General features: G+C 39.7%; 1 protein-coding gene across 5 annotated transcripts in view; it reads left to right on the top strand.

Annotated features, from left to right (window-relative positions):
* Nucleotides 1-16,500, top strand: part of SCAPER (S-phase cyclin A associated protein in the ER) — a 354,496-nt gene that overhangs the window by 288,238 nt on the left and 49,758 nt on the right. For all 5 annotated transcript variants that reach the window (XM_039490831.1, XM_039490828.1, XM_039490827.1 and 2 more), the window contains exon 27: nt 1,248-1,403. In XM_039490831.1, coding sequence (XP_039346765.1) covers nt 1,248-1,403 — 156 coding nt within the window. The remainder of the gene's footprint in view (nt 1-1,247; nt 1,404-16,500) is intronic.

Raw genomic sequence — 16,500 nt, 5'->3', positions numbered from 1 at the left:
GGTTGGGCAGTAAACTAAAGGGGAGATGGAGGGATCCTTGGAGTGCCAATAAGAATGTAGAGATGTCCCTGGAGAAAAAGGAAGAATAACATTGACCAGAAAATGTGTACCTTCGATAATAATTTATCATTATTAGCTTCAGTTCATCTCCTGGTCATCCTCTTCCCCTCCTGCTGCTCAGAGATAGACAGCACTCAGCATTTTACACATCTAACTCCTTAGCTGTTGTCTTGGTATTTGCCTGCCAATATTGGAGAGCATGTTTATGACCTGTATTGCAGATGAATTGCTTAGATCAGAAATCTAGAAGACATCTAATACTTACAACTTTTCACAAATTTACCTGAACAGTCAATCTGAGTGTAACTAATAATCTTCAGTCTTTTTTTAATAAGATTTTAAATGGTCTTTTAATACTGCAATGAGATCCCTACTTTGTACACAATGTATTTTTACTCATAATTACTCATGTTGTTTCCAATAGCTGTCTGTTGTGTAAACTTTGGCAAAAAGTCTGGTTTCTAGCCCTGCAACTCTTAGGGAGGGGGGTTAAGAGTGGGGTGATATATCTGGGGAGATGATCTGGGGAGCAGCACTTTTTTAATAGAGTTGAAGGAGGTAAGATGGCAGCAGCTGCAACCTGAAATGATGAGGTAGGAGATGATCAGGGCCTGGACCAGAGTTTTAGCTACCACAATAAAAAAAGTCATTTAACAGTAGAAAGCTGTTATCTAATTGTTATTTGTTAGTCATTTAATTGTTGCCTATAAAAAAAAAGAATATGCAGTAGTCATTGCTGGTTTATGTTGTAATAAGATTGCATCTGGATAACATCTTATTCTTGTGTTATTGTGTTCTGGGAAGTTTTTTCTCTTCATGTTAAAAAAATCATACTACTGCAAAAATATAAAGATTATTATAAATCATTTAACTATGGCAAAATTCCATTGTCCTTCTGAGAGTATGGTAAAATAAACATATTCATTCATCTTACTTGTGAAAATATAATAGAAATTACCCTAAGATAGACAGATCTCTTAACAGAAACTTCTATAGCTATAGAGAGCCAAATCTAAGATTATTGCAATTTAAGCTACTTTATTTAACCTTTTATGTTTGTATAGTTGTGAATTCAAAACCTGCTTTTTATACAAGTTGACATTGATAATGATAATACTAAAAAAAAAATTCATTGAAACTGGCAGAGTGCCATATCTTAATACAATGTTTTTTCCCTCCACTTATAGTTATGTGGTGAATATAGGATTGATAGACAAGTTATGCTGCTGTTTCCTCTCCGTCCAAGGTCCTGTTGATGACAATTCAAAAATAGCTACTTTTCTGCAAAATGCTACAGCAGTGTTACATGGAATGTGTCAGCTGTGTTTTGCTGTCAGTGGCAGGTAAGTGCTCTTGCTATTATCATATCTGATTTGCTCTTTCACCTTTTTTTTTTTTAAGCATCTGAAAAGCAGCAACCTTTGTGGCCACAAGTATATCCTTCTCATGTGGAACTGAACATTCTAGGTGAAGTTCTAGAATAGAACTGCTTTTAGTTTAACCAGGGTTGGTATAGATGCTGGTATCAAAAGTTCACTGTGTCCACATTTTGGCTGTACAACTATATTCAGTTACCTGCAACCATCCTAGTAGTAAGTAATTTATCAGAATTACAAACTTTATCTCCTTTACTCATCATCATAGAAAATGTTTTATCACTAGTAATTTTAAGCGATCAGTCCTGAGGATTTCAATATATGTTTTATTAGCAGTTAAACTCAACTGTTAAGTAATTTATTTCTTGTATGGTCTAATTCAGTCTTTGTACTTTAAAATTCCACTTGCAAGAAGGGAGTGATTTTTTTTTATAGGAACTCATTCAGTGGAATTCATTCTGCAGGACAGAAGGGATTTTAAAGGTTCAGGATTGTACATGGCGTCCTTCTGCAGGAACATTTGAATAATGAATTTTACTTGTAAAATAAATACATTGGCCACATAATAAATAAGCTAGATTTTAGGTTACACTTAAATTTTTATAAGGGGAGTGATGAAAGGAGCAAATGCTTGTTTTTCTTTCTCATTGTAGAATATTTTTAAAACATTCTTGTTAACTAATATCATGCAATTATTTTGTTAATAACACGGGGAAACATATGATAAGGAAAAAGAGGAAAAGAAAACAATACTGATGCAGGGGGAACTTAATTCCTGAAAGGGAAAAGTAACATTAGTCATGAAAAACAAACATGAGTCAGTAAAACACAAAATATGGAACAAAGCTCTAGGTGGCTGTAATTTCTGATAAGTAGGAGTTTCAGGACCAAGAAAAAGGACTGTAACTACAAATATGAGTCCACAAAGACCATCCAGATTTAATGAAATTTGTTTTCTAGTCTCTTCCTGTGGGCTGCCAAGTTGTCATTTTGCACTTTCAACACAATATTGCCAAAAGTCAAATAGATACTAAAGAATCACCCTTCTCTTAGCAGAAAAATTATTCTAGCCACAAAAATAAGTGACATACTATTTGGAATTTCTAAGCAGGCATATCCTTCCCAAAAAGAATTAGAAAATACTGTATCTCAGAATAGTGGGGAGCTGTGCAAATACCTCTTTCAAGAAAATATGTACCTTGTAGCAGGTCCAGAACATCAAGGCAGGTAAGCATTGGGCAACAAAATGGCAAATGAAATTTAATGTGGATAAATGTAAAGTAATGCACATTGGAAAAAATAACCCCAACTATACATACAATATGATGGGGGCTAATTTAACTACGAGTCAGGAAAAAGATCTTGGAGTCATCGTGGATAGTTCTCTGAAGATGTCCACCCAGTGTGCAGAGGCGGTTAAAAAAGCAAACAGGATGTTAGGAATCATTAAAAAGGGGATAGAGAATAAGACTGAGAATATATTATTACCCTTATATAAATCGATGGTACGCCCACATCTTGAATACTGTATACAGATGTGGTCTCCTCATCTCAAAAAAGATATACTGGCACTAGAAAAGGTTCAGAAAAGGGCAACTGGAGAGGGTCCTATATGAGGAAAGATTAAAGAGGCTAGGACTCTTCATCTTGGAAAAGGGGAGACTAAGGGGGGATATGATAGAGGTATATAAAATCATGAGTGATGTGGAGAAAGTGGATAAGGAAAAGTTATTTACTTATTCCCATAATACAAGAACTAGGGGCCACCAAATGAAATTACTAGGCAGCAGGTTTAAAACAAATAAAAGGAAGTTCTTCTTCACGCAGCGCACAGTCAACTTGTGGAACTCCTTACCTGAGGAGGTTGTGAAGACTAGGACTATAACAGCGTTTAAAAGGGAACTGGATAAATTCATGGTAGTTAAGTCCATAAATGGCTGTTAGCCAGGATGGGTAAGGAATGGTGTCCCTAGCCTCTGTTTGTCAGAGGATGGAGATGGATGGCAGGAGAGAGATCACTTGATCATTGCCTGTTAGGTTCACTCCCTCTGGGGCACCTGGCATTGCCCACTGTTGGTAGACAGGATACTGGGCTAGATGGACCTTTTGTCTGACCCAGTACGGCCGTTCTTATGTTCTTAAGCACTACTTCCACAAACCCCAACATTTATGTGATTTTCGTATGATGACAATGCTGTTGATTATCTCAGAATGAACAGAGCATTTTCAATTGGCTAGAACTCACTTGAGCATATAAGGGAACGCAAAGAATGGGGTTTTAGATTTTTAACCACTGTCCTTGAGAGATCCCTTTGATCAAATGTTACATAGAGGCCTGTTGGAATGGTAGTTTAAATATAATATATTTTTTTCTTCACCCAGTCCACTCTCATTAAAGAAATCAATCAAGGGTGTGATTCTGCCATGTTGGGTAATACCTAACTTCTCAAGTAGCCTCATTGATTTCAGTAGGCTTCAAAGTAAGATCTGCTCAGCACAGATAAGAGAATAAAAATGAGCCCCATATTTGTTGAGCTCTTAAACTTGGTACAGTACAATAACACAAATATACAATGCACGACCTACTGCCACAGAAGCAACCTCTGTGAGTAATTCACAAACACTGCTTAGATTCAGGGTAAGTGGTGACAGGATTTCAACAGCATAACCTACTCATTCTGTTTCTACTGGTTTTGATGCCAAAATAGTGCTGTAAATACTGAAGTACCATCTTGATAAACATGAATGAGCATGAACAAGAAGCACACTCCAGATCAGCACACATCAAAGTAGGATAATCTGTCTACATTAATTTCAGATTATTATTGGAAAAATGAATAAATACTACCAGTCCTATGACACTGGAGTGTTGAGAGATTTTGACAGTAGATATATTAATGTAAAAAAGCTCTTATAATTGGTGAAAGAGTGACATAAAAGAACTGTAACATGAAAGACAGAAGCTTCCATATAAAGACCACAATAATTATCCCCCCCCCCCCAGTGCATATAGTTAATTCCCACTACTGCTAATGGAAGTTGTGTGTTTACCAAGGGAAGAATATATTTATTTATTAAACACAGTAGGTCAAAAGACAAGACATGAATAGCTGAAGTAGTAGAAAAACCAGTGTGTGCCTTACACTCTGAAGAAATAAAGAGCAGTTCATCTAGGAAAACATATGACCCCTTAATGCAGCCAAGTTCAAGGGTATCTGTTATGATCTGCTGTGAAACTGTCGGTTGCACAACTTTAATCTTCCCTGGAACTATTTTAACTTGCTAATAAGATTGCAAATATTTGAGGGAGAGCAGCCTATGTGGCTTCTACCCACAACAAGGACAGTTCAATAGGTTGAAAGGCATGGTCTGTTGAAGTAAAAACTAGACTGAGCAAGGATCTCTGTCTTTCTAGTCTCAGCTCTGGCACTGACTTCCTCTGCAGTCTTCCTGCAGTCAGTTAACCTTTCTGCCTTAGACTCTCCATCTTTAACATGAGAGTACTAAAACCTACTTTCCTACTTATCTACCTCACAAGAACATTTTGAAAAACCCAGACATTTACCCAATTACCGGAATACATGCAAACCCTGCAATGACTGAGGGCTTATTTGGACAATTGTTTCTTGAAACACCTTCTTAAATCTGATAGACAATGTAGAGGTCGCAGCCAAGCATATGAGTTACAGTTCTACATCAGGAGCTTGGTGGCACCCCAATGATTCTCCTTCTGTCTTTTAAATAAAAATAAATCGTGTCCCTCAGTGTCTGACACTAGTGCCGGTGGGACACCTAGACCTGATCAGTTGTGGGCAAATTGTCACAACAGTGATAATAAATAGAGAAAAATCTTAAATAATTTCAGAATCTGAACAGGTGATGTAAGCTGAAATGTGTGATTCATATACAGTAGAAGTTCAACTTTGGGACATAAGAACAAAGATTACAGATTGTATTCCCATGGTAGACATTGTACAGTTAGATACAATTAAGGACATTCTCACTAATTTAGTAACATAAATTTGAGTAGTCTTAATTTTATCACCATAAAAGTTTAGTTATTGAAATGAAGGACTCCATTCTGAACGTATGCTATAAACATCCATTATAATGAAAGAGGGATTCTTTTTTCATTTATTGGCAGGGTTTTAAAAATGATTTAACTTTGAAATTGATCTTACCTTTCAAATGTTAATATTTTGATACTGGCTAATAAATGTTTGATAGATATTTTTTAATTTAAGTTTTGCAATGGATGAGATATCATAGTTTCCAAAACATCCTGTGATATGTATAAAAGATCAGCTGTTGAAAACATTAATAATCGTCTCAAATGTGAGTGTTTTTTCTGATAATTAGGTACTATGGCTTGATCTCTTACACCAGCTGTTCTCAACCAGGGGTCCGAAGCCCCTTGGGGATCTGAGAGTAGGTTTCAGGGGCTCTGCCAGCATTAGACTCACTGAGGGTCAGGGCAGAAAGTTAAAGCCCCACTGTCCAGAGCCCTGCCAGCCGGGCCTCGAGCTGAAGCCTGAGGAGCTTAGCTTCACAATGTCCCCTGAGGGTGGGGCCTTGGGCAATTGCCCTGCTTGCTACTCCCTAATGCCAGGCTGGCTTTTACATGCAGAAAAACAGTTGTTGTGGCACATGTGGGCTGTGGAGCTTTTGTAGCATGTTGGGGGGGCCGCAGAAAGAAAAAGGTTGAGAACCCCTGTCTTACACCAAAGAAATCAATGGGAATGGGTTGGGAACTTCCTACATGAGAGTCCGTAGCTGTCCTCATGTCATACTATAGGTACATCTATTCTACACAGCATGTTTTTTCAATGGTGTGTAGAGTACATACACAAGTAGCCTCTGTAGCAAGGGTATAAATAGCAATGTAAACAGTGAGGCATGGCTTGGGCAAATATAATGCAGATATGCCTGAAGGGTGTGGATATGTGCCCATGTACATACCCTACACAGCTCTCTACTCACCCAAGCCATGCCTCCCCGTCTACACTGCTGGTTTTAGCTATGTAGTGTCCCATTGCTTCCCTGCAGCGGGAGCCTTTCCCTGCTGCAGGAAGAGACTCTGGCAGCAGTAAATTGTGTACTTCAGGACCATAGAGCTTTGATCCTGTATCAGATCATGGGTCACTTGACCTGTCACTGTATACAAATGCAAAAAATGCTTAACCTTTATATGAGGTCTTTGTATTTAAAATGTCTCACAATCAAGTAGCAGTGCCAAATATAATATAAAATAATCATATGAACAAGGGTTATTGAAATCACATGCTAATTTTGAGTCATAACTTAGTGTGTGGACTAAAACCGTCATAATAATATACAGTATTTGTAATGAGATCAGGCATGGGAAGGTTCCGATTAATACAATTTTTTTTCCAGAAAGTTTTGACTATATCTAAGCAGGTTTTTATCGTGGCCATTACTATGCAACCTTATATAGCTATAACTATAGGATTCATAGTAGTAAACATTATTACAAATTCAGGGTTTTAAACTATTTTATTATATTTTTAATATATGATACAGAATACACATAATACTTGAATATTTATTTAATATATATTATCAATATTGGAGTCATTTTAGATTGGTTTGCACATTGTGCCAATGTGTACTTGTGTATGGTGTTATATTGCAGTATAAGAACCTAAATGCAATATAATAGGGTATTTGATATTATTGTATGATTTGAAGGATACCTTCAAAGCCTATGGACCCACTTCATGTTAAAATAACTAAAATCAGCTTTTACTTACGCTCTCAGGAGAAAATTGTGTATGTTGAAAGAGAAAGGTAGGAGTAACTTTTTTAGGGCAAAATTCTGCCATCAGTCCACTAATCAGGTAGCAGAATGGTACTTCAGAAAGGTTTTCAGTGGTCCATAGAGTGCCAGCAAAGTCTCTTCCATTTAAATTACTTAAATTACCAAGGAAGCTCCAGATTCAATTGTGTATATCGTGTACCAGTGTCTGAGGCCAGGCCGTGTCTCTGAATGTAAATATGGGCTGGCTGTTATGAGCTGCCTTTTGGATAGATGTTTTTTTCATGCTCCTATTCATAGGCACTAACTTTTCCCAGAGCTGGTGGGTGCTCGTCTCCAGCCATGCCCCGACTCCACCCCTGCCCTGCCCCCTCCTGCCCCTGCCCCACCCCCACTCCAACCCATTCCCCAAAGTCCCCGCCCCAATTCCGCCCCCTCCCTGCCTCTATTGGACTCCTTCTCCAAATCCCCACCCCCAGCCTCTTCCCAGAGTGCGCTATGTACCCCATCCTTCCCCCTCCCTCCCAGCGCTTGCCACCGCAAAACAACTGTTTTGCGGCAGCAAGTGCTGGGAGGAGAAGCGGGGACACAGCACACTCAGGGGAGGAGGTGGAGCGGAGGTGAGCTGGGGCGGGGGGGCAGAGAGCTTCCAGTGGGTGCAAAGCACCCACCAGTTTTTCCCCGTGGGTGCTCCAGCCCCGGAGCACCCACGGAGTCAGCGCCGATGCTCCTATTTCCATCCCAGATTTTAAAGCAATAGTTTCTTTTTCCCCCTGCTGTATTGAACAGTCCTACATAAAATATAGCAGTTTTGTTTTCTTGGTAAATCAGACATTGTGCACTGACACTATGTGGTCTTAAGATCAGTTTATCTTATTCTTGGAAGTTGAAAAGCAACTATTGATCGATCCTTTCAATAGTTAATGGCTATAGTAATTATAATTATAAAATACAAGACTTAATATATACTGGATGAAATTTTAAACCTAGGTGCCTAAAGTTAGGCACCTAAATCCATATTTAGATGTGTAAATAAAAGTGCTAAGCACCTGAAGCTCCCTTTGTCTTCAGTGGAGTGTGGTAATGCTCAGCACTTTTGAAAAATAGGCTATTTATATTTGGTGTCGAAAGATTTAGGAGTCTACCTCAAGGCATTTGAGATTTAAAATTTTGGCTATTGTAATTATTATCTAGTAGTTAACCTTGCTTTCCTCATTGCTCCAGCTACCCTTAAGCAAAGTTGAAAGCCAAGTTAGTTTTAAAAACCTGAAACAAAAGCAATTATTAAATCTTCTTCTTTTTACCGAGTAACAGCTTTATTTTTATATAAAACTGTTCTTGGGGAACCAAGCAATGTGTGCCCCTCTTGGAGGGTTGAACAGCGTTCACTGATGGTGGCCCTGCTTCCCAATACTTATTGTAATTTTAGGAGTACACGTGTATTTTTAGGCCTTGAATCCTGCACTGCACAGGTGTGACATGTTGTGCATGTAAATACAAGACAGAAAATTATGAAAAGGGCAGGGAGCACAGGGAAACCTGATCCTCCATTAATAACAACATTGCTGTGCTGCCTCAACTTATTCCTTCCTAGTAGCCAGGAGTGAGGCCTAAGAAGGAAAACATGGAGCCAAGTTCTTCTTCAACACGCTAAGAATCACACTTATGTCTATTTCTCTTCAGATGTGCCCATTCTTCACATGTTCCCTATCCCTTTTTTTAACCTGAGTATGTGTGAGTAAGATTGAGTACACAAGAATTTTAGCTGTAGCTCTGTGCAGAAGACTATGGCTAATGCTTAAGCTCACTTGTCACCATCAGTAGCCTCTGCTTACATTCATACTAAAATGTAACAATTCACCATACCATGCCATGCAGTGCATAAGGACTTGCAAGATCAAGACCTGTGTTAAAAATAAATGAAAAATCAGCTAGTCAAAGACATAATTTTCTATGAACCCTGAATGAAGAACTTTATAACTGATGCAAATGGGAGGAAGGAAATTTTTCAGCTGTAGTACATCATAAGGGCTAGTTGTATCCAAATCTTGTTCTCATTAAGGACTGTAAAATAAACTAACAGTAACACAGCTCCAATGATAAAACTTGGTTCTGCCTAAGGAGAATATTGCAAATAAACTCCTCTCAAATCATCAAGCTTCTTGGAGCATCAGTTTACAGAATATATTTGCCATTGCTTGATGTAAGAACTATTTACAAGCTCCCTTGTTAATGTAATGTGAAAATAAAGTGTGACATCAATACAAAAGCTATGCTGTTGCTACTGAATGTTATCTCAAAACAGAACTGGACAGCGTGTAAATCCTTGTCAGTGGCTAATGAATCTAGACTGTGAATTACAAGCTATAACAGTGGTATACAGAAATATACAGGGTTTTGTCCAGGAAAATAGCAAATGTCAGATCACAGAAATACAAGGGAAGTAGGCTGGTTTTTCTGTTTTATTACAGTAATTAAGATAATGCCTATTTTGGCTGCTGAATGGCAAATTGGATGAAAGCAGTTTGCTAGAGTACTGATTGTCCTACTCTCCATTGCCAAGACAGAGCAGATTCAGCAAGTACTGTAAACTACATGCAAGTAACTAACACTTACTTCGAAGTGAAGAAACTAAAAGGGTCCATTGCTGTACATGCCATACAATGAAGTGAGGCCTATATTAATTATAGCAGGTATAAAAGCTTTATGTGCTTATTTATTTATTATTTCACCTCCTAATTTTTACAGTGTTGTTGAGCTGTAAATCCTAACATGAAAAGACAGGTTATGTCCTCACAGACTTTTTTGAAAGTTATCTCTTCATTTGGCTACTGTTATTAACCTTGTGTGTGTATGCAAACATTAAAATGTATCCCGCACAGAGATTCACGATTGCTTTTTAGATTAGTTCATATTTTTAAATATAAACAATTTTCTCTCATAAATAAAACCTTGCAGAAATTTTTCTTTTATACTGTTTGTGCTACAGAGCAACAATATTAATAGTATTGTTATATAAATGGTATATTCTCTAATAATAATTCCTATAATCGTGCTGTAGCTAAATTTCTCAGTATTGACAAATAATTTGTTTCAAGCGATACGTTAACCTGTAAATGAGCTATCATGAGATTAGTATAATATTAATCTCATGATATAATATTATGTATGAACATCATTAATATTTTTACATTACTACTTATTATTTTTATAAGCGTCTCTCCCAGTAACCCAAATTCTGTGGCCATTCATGGATCCCCTTATGGCAGAGCTTGAACTCTAATGGGTACCAGATTTTCATAACAGTAGTGCAGACTCCCTGGCTTTTCTTAAATTAAAAAAAAAAACACCCACCATCTTAGGAGCTGTTGCTACAATTCAAATACTCATCTGTTTTTTCATGCTAATGATAGCTAAGAGATTTGCCCTTAATGATTATATTCTGTTAAACACACTTCCAGACCCATATAAGGAGTGAACCGCCTTTAAACAAGCCATTCAAAGAGAATGGTACAAGGCCAAAACCAGAGAGAGAAAACAAGCAAAATAAAAGTACTTTTTTCCACAAGTATGGGACTACTTGTAGAAAAGGGGGCTCTTCATTGTGAGGAAGAAAATCTAAATCTGGCCCTTCGTATGGGAACTGACACATAGTTACTTACATTTTCATTTCTGAACTTCAGCAACAGTTTTATTCAGAACTTTAATTTTAACTAGTTGTGTAGGGAGTACAATGTTAAATTATCAAAATTTGATATTGGTGACTGATACCATTGGTGCGAAAATTGTGGGTATTGTAATTTTAGTGAGTAGGAAAGAAAAGATGCTGGTGACTTACACAAATAACCCTTCCTCAGAGAGGCTGTGCTTGTTTGCAGAACCCTTATTTTCTGGTGTTTCGTTGTTGTATTTACAGACTTCAAACCTAAAATACCTATGGCAAAATTGTACATTCTGCCCATGTGCTTTTTAAAACTTTAATCTGTTGCTTGACAGTTACCATTGAGTTTGCTGTTAGACTTCTCAACATTTGAAACAGAATCAAAAGATTTTTGAAAACCTCTTATATGTAAGAGATTCACTGTTTTACTAGGTTGAACAAAATCACTCAAAGCAACATATACAAAAGTTCATATTTTATTTTCCCTCATTGCATATACATTTTTTTCACTTTAAAGCCCACAACTGGTATGAATAAGGTCTTTTACTTTTTTATTGTAAACATTTAGGCTTAAAGTGATTATAACTGACAGTTAAAACCAACAGGAGCCAGTGGCCTGTTCATGTACAAATTATCTGTAATACAGGCAAAATCAAAAGTAAACATTTCCAAGAGTTCCTTCAGTTCCACATTCGTTTTGTACAAGCCAAACACAGCAGACAGAGGGTTTTTTTTTTTTTCACAGTTATGTCCTGTGGTGTAATTGCAAAATGTGCAGTCTTCTTTATGAAAAAACAATGCTTGTGTTTTTTAACCACTTCTACATCTGATTTCTTTTAACATATATTTCTGATTGATTCACTGTTCCGTGGTAGTACAAAATTGCAAAAGAATTGTATCCAGCTAAATAAACTTTATCATATGGATTTGTTTAGCACTATTAATGGGTTGGGAGATTAGAATAAGTTAACATTAACCTCAGGTAAAATTGATCCATCTTTTCATTACAAATAGTTGCAAAAATTGCTCTGAGGTATTCAATATTAGGTTATATTTTGGGTGATGAATAGTTTTCAGCTGATTATTCTTCCATTTTATATCACTGAAAACCCTAAGATTTATCATTAAAATTAAGAAATGCTAATTGATGAAAGCAGATATGCTATACTTTGATATGAAGGGAAAGAGTGACTTGAGTATTTTAGTGACTTGAGTGTTATGAGTAACTATAGAGTCTATTGCAGAATAACTAATTGGGCAACAAAAATAAAATTTTAAAGGCAAGGAGTTTCTAGGGAGCTCACTGACCTAGAAAGCAAAGTTTTAAAAGTCTTCATCTAGACAGTCTGTGTTAAATCATGCCTTTCCACATGAAAGCCAGGAAAGGCCACAAGCTCCCCCTCCATGGTGTGAGCAGAAGGCATGGCCATCTCAATCCAGGAGTGTCCCAAAAGCTGTTAGAATTAGCGTTCCCTCCAGTTGGTTCCTCGTCTGCACCTGGGATGGCCTCTTCCCCTACAAGGGGATGGAAGTTGTGGAGCAAAAATTTGCATAAGATAATAATGCTGCAGATTTGAAATAGGATGATGCTACAGAAAGTAGCTCTGTCCTGACTTCATTCAGCCACACTTACTCAAAAAACACGCAAAGAGCCCCAAAGTGAAGAGTTCATGAAGAAATATTCCACAATCCAGGATGTCATATTGGCTAATCGAAGTACTGCCCTCCCCCAGACAACGTTTGAGTCCTAATAGTAGGTTTTCTACTCCTTTTATCCTCTCCATGAGAAGAAACGGAGGGGGTGTTCAACCTGGCAATTAGACTGAAATGTTTGTTTCATTTTTTTATAGCAGATAACAAATCAGCATTTTCAGCATTTTTTTTTTTTTACTTGCAGGTTAGTAAGGCTTTCAATATGATCCATTACATTTTGAAAGAATTCAACAGTAGTAGCTTTTTGAAACTCTGTTGCAGTTTGGTTTATGGCATGATTTCTTTCGTGGATTCTTAGGACTCCCAGTTGGTTATTAAAGGCAGTCAGTGTTAAACAAACACAGGCCCTGTTTTTGAACCTGTACAATAAACTCAGACACATTAGTCTGTAGTCAAGTCTCTGCAAGTGGCTGACCTCTAACTCTTATGGCTCTAATGGAAGTAGCTGAGTGCCGATTGACAATAGCAAACAGGAGTTTGTGTAACACCACAGATGGTACCTGTAGGTAAATAGACACAGTTTGCTTCTTTTTGTTTTTAACTGCATTTCATCTGAAGAGCTAGTTATTTCTTTTCAAAGATTTTATGAGGTGATTGTGCAGCCTTATGTGTACTTTGCACAAGATAGGTCAGCTATCTATGAGAAGGACTAGGGCACTAATATCCTGGTGGTAAAAAGAAAAATATTTTGTAATTTAGGCCTATTTTCAATAACATCAGTCATGGGACGGGCTGCAAATAGAAGAGTATTAAAATAAGCTTTTTCCTCTTATAGCGATTTCAGAGAAAATTATTCTTGACACATATGGTCTGATCAACTAAGCATCAGTGGTTCTTCTGAACAATCATCATGAAAATTTAAATACCTAAAAGATTATTTATCAAATCGTACCTGCAGCCCAAATCCTGCCTCCAGTTGCCAGAACAAGTAATTCAGCTGGACATTAGGGAATTCCAATTGGGAGAGAACTACGTGGAGGCCAGAGAGCAGGAGTAGAGCCACTTTGAAGCTGCTACTCCAACTTAAGGGCTGGAATAATATTGATGGCCCTAGCATCTCCCTCTGCTTCCCCCTTCCCTTTACCCCCAAGGAACAGAGAATCTTACAAGCAGTGTATCCGCAGGCTGTGTCCCTGCCCAGCACTTACAGCATGATTTCTCTCAGCCACCCAAAGAGCCCACACAGACATTGTATTTCTGCAGTGTAGAAGATTCACCCCTCTGCTCTAGATTCTAACATTTCCTCCACTAGAGAAGTACACTAATTTCTTCTGTGATGGGATCCTTTATGACTCTGGAGGAGAGGGGGAGATTAAGACATAAGAAACTGGGCATTTATTTAAAAATAGCTTGCAAGTCACATTGTGCAATGATATACTGCACGCAGACCTATTCTTTTGAATACACTCCCAGAATTCCAAAATTATCACTGCTACAAAACAGTTGTGAACTGGAAAATAACTGTTGATATTGGCAGAAATTCCCCATGTAAGGTCAGCAACTACATTATTCTCCATCTTAGAATTTGATCCAATAGAAAATAAGCTTTAGGAATGCTTTAGCTGTACAGCTGCAGGCGCGAATTTCAGTTCCAAGTGGAAGTACAGTAACCCTCTCTAACAGAAGCTGAATGCTGCATTAAGAATTTTACATTTAGCCCCTTTCACAACAGTAGAAGCTTAGACTTCTTGCTGTATAACCATCCGACTTAAGGGAATTACATTGGAAGCCTTACTGAGTATGCTGGGTGAGTCCCCTGATATGTTAATGTGGGAGCAGGTTCTTCTTCTTTGAGTAGTATCCCTAAGGGTGCTCCACTTCAGGTGCACATGTATCTCTTGAGCCAGTGATCAGAAATTTCTAGCTAGCAGTGTCTGTTCAGCCCTCGTGTATGCTGTATGCCTCCTTGTGGTGGACACCAAGGTTATATAGGGGTGCCCAGGCAAACCACTCTCTGTTCCTTCTCCACCACCTTGGCCCAAGATGGAACACTAGTATGTTTACCTAGAGCAGGGGTGGGCAAACTTTTCGGCCTGAGGGCCACATCTGGGTATGGAAATTGTATGGCGGGCCATGAATGCTCACAAAATTGGGATTTGGGGTGCGGGCTCTGGCTGGGGCTGCAGGCTCTGCGGTGGGTCCAGAAATGAGTTCAGTGTGCAGGAGGGGGCTGGAGCAGGGGGTTGGGTTGTCGGGGGAGGACTCTGGCTGGGGATGTGGGCTCTGGGGTGGGGCTGGGATGAGGGTTTGGAGTGTAGGAGGGGGCTCTGGGCTGGGACTAAGGGGTTTGGAGAGCAGGAGGGGGATCAGGGCTGGGGTAAGGGGTTGGGGCATGGGAGGGGGTCAGGAGTGCAGGCTCCGGGTGACGCTTTCCTCAAGCAGCTTCCAGAAACAGCGACATGTCCCCCCTCCTGCTCCTACGCGGCTTGGCCAGGCAACTCTACACACCGCCCCATCCACAGGTGCCGTCTCTGCAGCTCTCATTGACCGTGGTTCCTGGCCAATGGGAGCTACAGGGGCAGCCCTTGGGGTGGGGGCAGCGTGTGGAGCTCCTTGGCTGCCCCTACGTGTAGAAGCCGAAGGGGGGACATGCCGCTTCTTCCAGGAGCTGCTCAGAGCCACAGTATGCACGAAGCGGGACAAGCCCCCGAACTTACTCCCTGACTGGAGTGCCAGAGTGGGACTAGCCCTGGACCCTCGAGGGCCGGATTAAAATGTCTGAAGGGCCGGATGCAGACCCTGGGCCATAGTTTGCCCACCCCTGACCTAGAGCATACTTGGTCTTTCACTTTATCCCCTTTTTCTATCAAAGTTAGTTAGTTTAGGATTGTTGTTAAGGTTAGTATAGTTGACAGTTTAGATGGGAGGACTGATTTCCCTCTCTTTTGCCTTGGAGACTAATCCTATCCTGGTGGACTATGCCTGGCTTGCCAGGCTTCAAACATTGCCTGTCTTGCCCAGAGGCTATAGCAGTGAGCCAGATACTCCAAGTGTGTCCACTGCCTGGGGGAGAGAGGCCCACATCTCCCAGGGTGCACCTTTTGTTTAACCCTTAAGTCCAGGGCTAAGAAGAACAGGGAAATAAAGCTCAAACTGATGGCTGTGGAACCTGCAAACACCCTTTGAACCAGGTCAGGAGATGACCCCCATACACACATCTGTCCCTGACAGATCTAGCACCTCATCAATATCAGGGCAAGCTTCTCCTAAGAAAGGAAAGCCTTTGGAGCACTCTGGGAAGACTACCGAAAAGAGGAGCACAGACTATATCTAAGGAGCCACCTCCAAAAAAGACCAGGTCCCCGTCAAGGTCCTCGGTCTCCGATAGGGATGTAAAAAGTTAACTTGTAAGCATTAGTTTTACCGGTTAACCTGACTTAACTGTTAACCATGGGTCAGCTGGCCCCAGCAGCCCTGCACCAGCCCCGGCATGAGGGACCCCAGCCGTGCTGGTGGATCGGCCCCAGCCACACCGGCTGGCAGGATCAGCCCCAGCTGCTTAATTGGGTAACCATTTAAAGGACATATTTTAATCCTTTAAACAGTTAACTTTTTAAATGGTATTTAGATCCCTAGTCTCCCAGGGTACTGTTGAGGCCACAGACTCTTCCTCCAGTACCGGCAGGCCCAGAAAGACCCGGAGCTCCAAGGAGAGGAAGCACAACTCCAGTAGGATGCCCATGCCCTCCATTAGTAAGGAGAACAAGCACGAGCTACCATCTTGCTCAGCCCCATCATCAGCACTGAAGCATCTCATTCAGCCATTGGTACCATTGTACGCCTGAACCCAATCATCAGTATTGATGCAAGCAGCTCAGCCGGGGATGCCTGTACAAGTGGTACCCTTGGTACAGAGAAAGCATCGGCACTTGACAAAGCCTGTGGTATACTCATTGTTACTGGTATCATTGATT

Source organism: Mauremys reevesii, linkage group 10 (genome assembly GCF_016161935.1).
Source record: "Mauremys reevesii isolate NIE-2019 linkage group 10, ASM1616193v1, whole genome shotgun sequence".
Taxonomy (NCBI): Eukaryota; Metazoa; Chordata; order Testudines; family Geoemydidae; genus Mauremys; species Mauremys reevesii.
This window is presented reverse-complemented; position numbering and strand designations above follow the sequence as displayed.